This window comes from Leuresthes tenuis, unplaced genomic scaffold, assembly GCF_036924035.1.
Source record: "Leuresthes tenuis unplaced genomic scaffold, fLeuTen1.0.hap1 SCAF_21, whole genome shotgun sequence".
NCBI classification, from domain to species: Eukaryota; Metazoa; Chordata; class Actinopteri; order Atheriniformes; family Atherinopsidae; genus Leuresthes; species Leuresthes tenuis.
In genome coordinates, this window is record NW_027325375.1 from 16211656 (window position 1) to 16219231 (window position 7576).

At 39.1% G+C, this 7576-nt stretch overlaps 1 protein-coding gene across 1 annotated transcript; it reads left to right on the forward strand.

Annotated features, from left to right (window-relative positions):
• On the forward strand, positions 1 to 7418 carry LOC140279394 (von Willebrand factor A domain-containing protein 7-like). Its single transcript, XM_072374512.1, has 16 exons — positions 1 to 15; positions 739 to 933; positions 1011 to 1283; positions 1371 to 1464; positions 1574 to 1708; positions 2928 to 3114; positions 3193 to 3368; positions 3487 to 3599; positions 3699 to 3815; positions 4807 to 5001; positions 5079 to 5211; positions 5481 to 5630; positions 5793 to 5885; positions 5971 to 6230; positions 6330 to 6629; positions 6913 to 7418. Exons 2-16 carry the CDS (start codon positions 751 to 753, stop codon positions 7318 to 7320), a joined length of 2817 nt encoding a protein of 938 aa, XP_072230613.1. The 5' UTR covers positions 1 to 15; positions 739 to 750; the 3' UTR covers positions 7321 to 7418.
• Positions 7419 to 7576: the final 158 nt, after the last annotated feature.

Sequence of the window (7576 nt, forward strand, 5' to 3'; positions counted from 1 at the left end):
GCTGGACAGCATAAGGTCAGTAGCATTTCTTACTCCTGTTACTCCTGTGAAATACCTAGAAGATAGACTTTTGATTATGATTACCCCATACATACATTAAAATGAAATGAGATGCGTCCCAACATTTCTGAGATAGTTAAGTAAGTACTTATCAGGATTTAGTGAGTGTTTATGTTTTAATTTGAAAGTTAATTAAAGAGAAGACAGTTAAAATCTCTTTTCAAATCATTCAGAGATACAATGGAGTTTGTGTATGCAACATAAAGTAGTTTGCAGAACTGATTCTTAGAGAAACAGACAAATTCTTCACTGCACTATTATGTATTTTATTGTTTTCTGAGGCATATAACACTGCTGGTATACAGTGTATTAATGAACAAGAGTGATCATTTTAATAGCTGGTAACTAATTAAAGCGACTTACACTCATATTCCAGGTAGGCAGGTAGTGTAAGGGGGTCATGCAAAAGGACCCCTACTGGAGGTAGGTGGGATCCCTACCTTTTCATGGTGGGATCAAGGTGAGATTTGAAACCCAGGTCACCCTCATGAAATGCTGCAATCTTACCACTACACTATCCAGCCACCACATCTCTGTGATAAAGCAAGATAAACATTTCCCCTTACTTCCTTGTGATCACATCTGATTGAGTAAAGAAGAATTCCAAGCATTCATGACTGTTGCCGTCTTTATACTGAAGGAAAATTAAATTAAACTTAGGTGTTTCCTCCTCCTCAGACAACTCGAGCAATGATGTCTTCAGGATTGGCTACGCTCTGTCTACTGCTCCTGCATACTGGAGCTCGGGGTTTTGGTATATTACCTGGTAAATCTCTGAATCATCTGGAGATTACAAAGCAAGCAATTTTGAACGCCACTGTGCAGACATGCCATGCTCTTGCCCAAACTGAGGGAACGAACTTCAATTTCCCTGTATGAATTTACTTCAGTGAAGTTCATTTACAAAAAATAAGTATGCCTCTTGACATAGTTTGACTTTATTTATACAGACACAGCCTTTCACTGCAGAGGCTGTTGCTGCTGCATGCAGTGCGCCACAGTCGTCCAAAACTTTCCACCGAGCAATTGGATTCATCCAGCTGAGGAACATTCGAGTGGACATCCGTTTTGCTCTTAATTCAAGCTTCCACTTTGATGATGAGATGTTTGTTCAAGGCAGAAGAATCATCACAGAGGGAATGATAGCTGTCAAAGCCAGCAACAAGCAGGGAAATTATGAGGCGGCAAGGCAGAAATTGGGAGAAATTCTGCACCCTTTACAGGTTATTGACATATTTTTAAATGCTTCACTTATGCTGTTTGAAAAATTGAAAATTCATTAAGCTTATTCTTCTTTAACCACTTTGCAGGACTTCTACAGTCACAGTAACTGGGTTGAACTGGGAAATACTCTCCCAAACTCCAATTTGATCAGAGCAGACACCAGCATTGGTAACATTGCAGGTAAAGCAATGATGCGATGGCTTGGCAAACAGACAATGCAGTTTAGATGGAAATCAGAAAGAAAATATTTATTTGCACATACCTGAAATGCTGAACTACATTCTTTCAGCTGAAAGCAGAGCTACATGTCGCAGCTGTGATGGAGACGACTGTAAGAATAACATCCTGGAGGACATCATATCAGGCAGTATCCTGACCTCTGGGTACTTTGATATCAAGCCTATTTTTTCAACCAAACCAAAAGGTAAATGATTTATTGATCTATTTACAGCAGCATTCTCATTTACACCATCATTTAAAGGTTTGCATGAACATAATAAAGATTTATGCTTGAAGTTTGTCCATGGAATCCAGTCTGTAATCTTCTAAGATTTGTACTGGATGGTACTTGACCAGTAGTGAAAAGTACTACACTTACTTTGAGTAATCAGAATATTACGACAACATCAAACAGAAGAGCAGCTCCACTGACGGACTGAGGAGATCATTCCTCCCCCATGCCATGTGAGTGGTGCAGTGCTGCACTCACAGCACACCATGCACCTGAACAAAACATGCCTGTTTGCACTGGACTTTTGAATTATCTGCACTGCACTGGACTGGCAATTGTCAAACAATGGTTTGGAACAATGGTCTTAAGTTTGTTCATTCTCATTCAAGTTCTTCATTTTTAATATGATTGCCCTCAAGCCATCAAGTGTTTGTTTGTAAGTTACTTTTGGTTAAGTTGCTATATCTGCCTTTAGCTTCGGAAACTGTGAATTTCCCTCTGGGATGAATAAAGATTTTGTTATTACAGTTACTATTATTATTATTATCATTATAATAATGATAATAATAACTCAACCTCATATATCAGCGATCGTTAAAATAAAGATCCTTTTTTCAAATTAATTAAGGTAAAGTACGTGCTAACTTTACCTATTAAGTTGCCGTATTAAATGCCTAAAATGACATGTTTTTTATACTAATATCCAGTTTAAATGTACCTTTAATAAAGAACCAAGCACATTGTACATTACAGTCTGGATAAACAGACTGGGTAGATGAAATAATGTGTTTATTCTTTACTTACATTGCATGTTTAGAATTTGTCCTGAACTTTCTAAAATTGTATGTTAAGATTAGTTTATTTTGTTAAAACGTCTTCTGTTGTGTTGTTTTTGTGGAGTTTTGTGCCTCTGAGACATTTTCCACCCCTGTTCTTACAGTCATGACGGTATTCCTTAATCTCACCTTCGCTTGTTGTTTCAGAGTTTATTTATTAAACTTAGTCAGCTCTGTTTACTGCTGCCGTCTCCATCTCCATCTCAAGCAATTAGGAGATAACTAACTGTTACACAATATCTACAGTTAAAAAATTCGTGTAATAATTGATAGTGATAACAGATAATATTAAATCAGAAAAAAAAAATCCTGGAAAACAGAGTTATGCTAATCACCTTTCAATGTTTCCTAAAAAGGGAAGTGCAGTCATGGAGGAATAGTTGATCTAACGAGTAGGATCGAACCCAAAGGAGGGATCAACAAAGACAGTTTCGGCTCCAGCCATGGACATCTCCACACCCAAGCAGCAAACATGGCAATAGCTGCGACCAGTCAGCTACTGGAGGATGTTCGAGGGGCAGCAGGAGACAGGCCATTCCTGGAGTATAGAAGCTTTTCTGTGTTTTGATTGTGCACCATATGGGTTTTGTCTTATCTTCTCTAACTCTTTCTATCCCTCAGGATGGTAGGAATCTCAAAAGGATCCAGCAAAGCTCTTTGTTTTGTCATTGACACCACAAAAAGCATGAGTGATGACATCAAAGCAGTGAAGTCTGTTACCTCCACTATAATCGACAATGACGTGGGAACAGAGAACGAGCCTTCAGTTTACATTCTTGTCCCTGTTAATGATCCAGGTAGGTTCTTTAAGGCAATGTTTGTCATGCAAAAATTTGCTTTTTTTTGTTTGTTTGTTTCATGTCTAAGAGGAAGGAAAAAAAACATTTCTTACTTTTGTCAACAAACAAACCTCAGGATTCGGGCCGCTGATAAAGACCACAGACTCCACACTTTTCAGGGATATCATTAACTCATTAACAGCAACTGGTGGAGGAGATGATGAGGAATTCAGTCTCTCAGGGCTACAGGTGGGCAACGTTTCTTTGACCATTTTCACAGCTTGCTTGTGTATGAAAAGGTTTTAACTAAAATCCTCTTTGCTGTTTTATCATTTCTCCCTCATATAGCTAGCTTTAACTAGTGCTCCTTTCAATTCTGAGATCTTTCTCTTTACGGATGCACCTGCTAAAGACAAAGAGTTGAAGAGCACAGTGATTGCACTCATAGAGCGGACCCAGGCAGTGGTGAGATACTCTACAAGGTTTGGATATCTATTTAGCCTGTATTTAACCAGGAACTCTCCCTGAGGTCAGGAATGTTTTCAAATTGTAGAACTGGGAAAGGTACAATGAAATGCACCTCATAACACGTGAAAAGCAAGATATACCACACCACAATTTAAAACATCTATTATAATAACCACATGCCTCCGTCACCAAATGTTTTAACATCATGACACAGACCAAAACCATAATGACATACGTTTGTGTCTCCAAGTCATTGAAATACTTTACATTTTTAAGAAAAAGTACATTTGTTTGGTAAACTGAATCAAAACTCAATTGACAAACAAACAATTGCACCCCTATACCTCTAGGGGTGCAATTTCCAACCACAAACTTCAAGGTCAAAGGTAATTACAGCATCCATTGCATGATTTATTGCTAAACATTTACGATCTTTCAGTGTGGTTTGAGAGGGATTGATTTGGTGACATGACACTGAACATATATTAAAATTGTGGTAAAGGACACCAACTTGACTGTATTTCCTTAGGAATCCTGTGCCATCCTCATGATAACCTGTTTCTTTATTAATCATCTCTATTTGAAGTTAGCTAACCAATGCCACAGTTATAAAAGTGATTCAATCAAATTGATCTTACCTTATTCATTAAGATCCTTATTAAATTGTCTAATTAGGGAAATATACTGACCCTTTTAGCCTTACCCTAATCACACTTTACACAATTGTAGGCGTGGATGAACATGTAAACTGTTTATCGACATTTTACAGAATAGAGAGCATCATAGATTAATGACAGATTCAAATTAAGTGTAGCCTTAAATAACGTAAGGTTTGAATATAATAAAGACTAAATGAGAATGGACTGTATTGTAACTTATTTGGAAAAAAAAACATTCTTAAGTTTGTTTCTTTGTTTACTCACTTTTAGGTACCACAGAGCTTTCTGACTTGGGTAACTTGTTTTTTATCCACATTTTCTCTTGAAAGGTGAACTTCATGATCACTGACTCAACAGTGACAAATCGTAATGACAACCTGCAACAGTCCAGAAGGTTAGCAGTGTCTGATGCTCAGCTGTACAGAGACGTGGCTCGGGCATCAGGAGGTCAGGCTGTTGAAGTCACGAAGGCTGAACTTCCTGTGGCCACAGGAATCATAAAGCAGTCTGCCTCCTCTTCATTGGTAATATCACTACTATTGAGCTCTCTCAATTCAAAGATCTCACTCGGTTATTCTAAAATCTAACTGTTATTTCTCAGGTGACCATTCTACATGCATCCAGGAATCCAGGGAAGGCTGATAATTTCATATTCATAGTTGATGAATCAGTAAAAAACCTGATTGTTTACATCACTGGTGACTCTGTCACGTTCACACTCATCAGCCCAAGCGGTAAGTCTGCCTCTGGAATGATTTGTTTAATCATTAAAATGACCCTTTCATTTCAGTTGATTTGAAGGCTCATTTGGGGTTGACACAATACAGTCACATTATTCAACAAAGCTACATGTGCATTGGAACTGTTTCATTCACTCACAGATTTTACAGTTGAAATTTTTGATGTTAAGGAAGAAAAAAAAAAAAGAAAAACTCTGAAACTTATGCCATCTAATTCTTACAACTACTCCATACCAGTACAATTATTTTGGTTTTGTTTATAGGTGCATCTCAGCAAAGCACTGACTCAGCCGGCTCACTCATCTCTGCGTCCCAGTCAGTAGGAAACTTAAAGACACTGCAGCTACAAAAGCAAGTTGGACAATGGGAAATCAGAATGGTCTCAACTGACTCCTACACCCTAAAGGTTATAGGTGAGGCACTTCATTGATGCTTTTGGGTGCTACTTGAGGCTTTGCTGTAATCCTAAAGAAGCCAAGCATCTTAAAATGTTATATATCATGTGGCATAAGAGCAGCAGACATTCTCACAAAAGGCAGGTTCTTATAAAAAGGTGTTTGACTTTTAATTCATAGGTCAGAGTCCTATTGGCTTTTTGTTTGACTTTGTGGAGCCATCCGAAGGCCCGTTCGGTGGATTTGATGCTCTTGACACACGTCCCAGAGCAGGTAAAGGCATCTGTTAGGATGTAAATTTGATGATTTATCAACGCATAATCCAGTCAGATATGATGGATTAATTTTTTCTCTAAAGGTCTCAATGGCAGCTTATTGGTGTCTTTAATGGGAAGCGAATCTACCACAGTGACGGAGGTTGCGCTGGTCCAATCGTCAGGTTCAGAAGAGATTAAAGGAGAGTTGGTAACACAGGGAAATGGGGACTTCTTAGCCCAGGTCAACAGAATACCGTCAGGGGAGTTTGTGGTGCGTGTGAAAGGAAGAATTTCCAGCTCTTCGGCTGTCTTCCAAAGGCAGTCACCAACAAACTTCCGAGCTTCAAATCTAACTATTACTGTGAGTAGCCATTTGAGACCTCACCATGAAGCAGAGACTGCATCAATGTGACAGAATATGCAGTAACTTAAAGTCTTAACCAATTACTTTTTCATTTAGGCTGATTCTAATTCAAACAGCATCCTGGTTCCAGGGACACTACTTTCAGTGCCCTTCTCTGTGATGAGTGGTGAAACAGACGGGAACTTAACCATCCGAGCCACCAACAATAGAGATTTTGACTCAACATTTCCAACCAGTTTATTTGTGGAAAGTAGAAACAGCACTCATGGCACAGTGACCCTCTTAGCACCTCTGAACACCCCGTCTGGTACTGACGTCATACTGACAATTGAAGCCAAGGCTCCGGGGGGTGCAGATATGAACTACATTGTGTTGCTCTTCACTGTTGTTAACACGGTAATAACATTTATAGTATGACATTTCAACAGAAGCTTTTTTTTTTTTTTTTTTTTTCCTTTAGTTTCCTTGTACAAATCACTTTAGAATCCTATCATCACATAATTATAAGTGACAAATGACGAAGTTATTTGTCACTTATAATTGACAATTATAAGTGCAGGTTATTGATAGCTTAGGAATGATTTTCTAAACATCATTTTAACCACAAAGACAGATTTTTCTGCCTCCTCAGTTACTTATATAAAAACTAAATATCTGCATTTTTAACTCTTCCTCTCAGGTGACTGATTTCACCCCACCGGAGTGTCAGCTGATCAGCCTGGAGGCCAACTGCACTGAAAACTGCAGCCTATCAGTGTGGGAGCTCTCTGTTAGGGTGACTGACGGCACTGGTGTTGACCGTGTCAGCCTCAGAGAAGGCAACGGGACTTTGAACACCAGTCTGGCAGCTGGAAATGAGAACATAACTCTGGTGTCCTACACTGCTTCCTGCTGCTCGCCTGATGCGGAGCTGCTGGTTGTGGATCGGGTGGGTAACGTGGGCTCCTGTCTCCTCAGTGCAGGTTCAGCAGCTCCTCTCTCCGTGTCCACCAGAGTCACTCAGTCAACCTTCCTGTGCATAAGTGTACTGACACTTGGACTTATACTGACTGAACTCGGTATCCAATCACCCCCCATATCAAAGTAGCAATCAGTTGAATAATCTATACATTTTTTTAAATTTTGCTTTGTCTTAAACTATTTTGATCTACATTAAATTCTTACCATTCTTGTTGAATAATTTGTAAATCACATGTTCAGTTTATCTGGGAGCAGTGGTTCTACTCAGAGAGGCTCAGAGTAGAACCACTGCTCCCAGATAAAATGCCCTCTGGACAGTGGGGAAGTGGTGGTGCTGCTGAGCAGGAATTCTGAGCACTCTGCATAGACTGTTCCCTGCACAA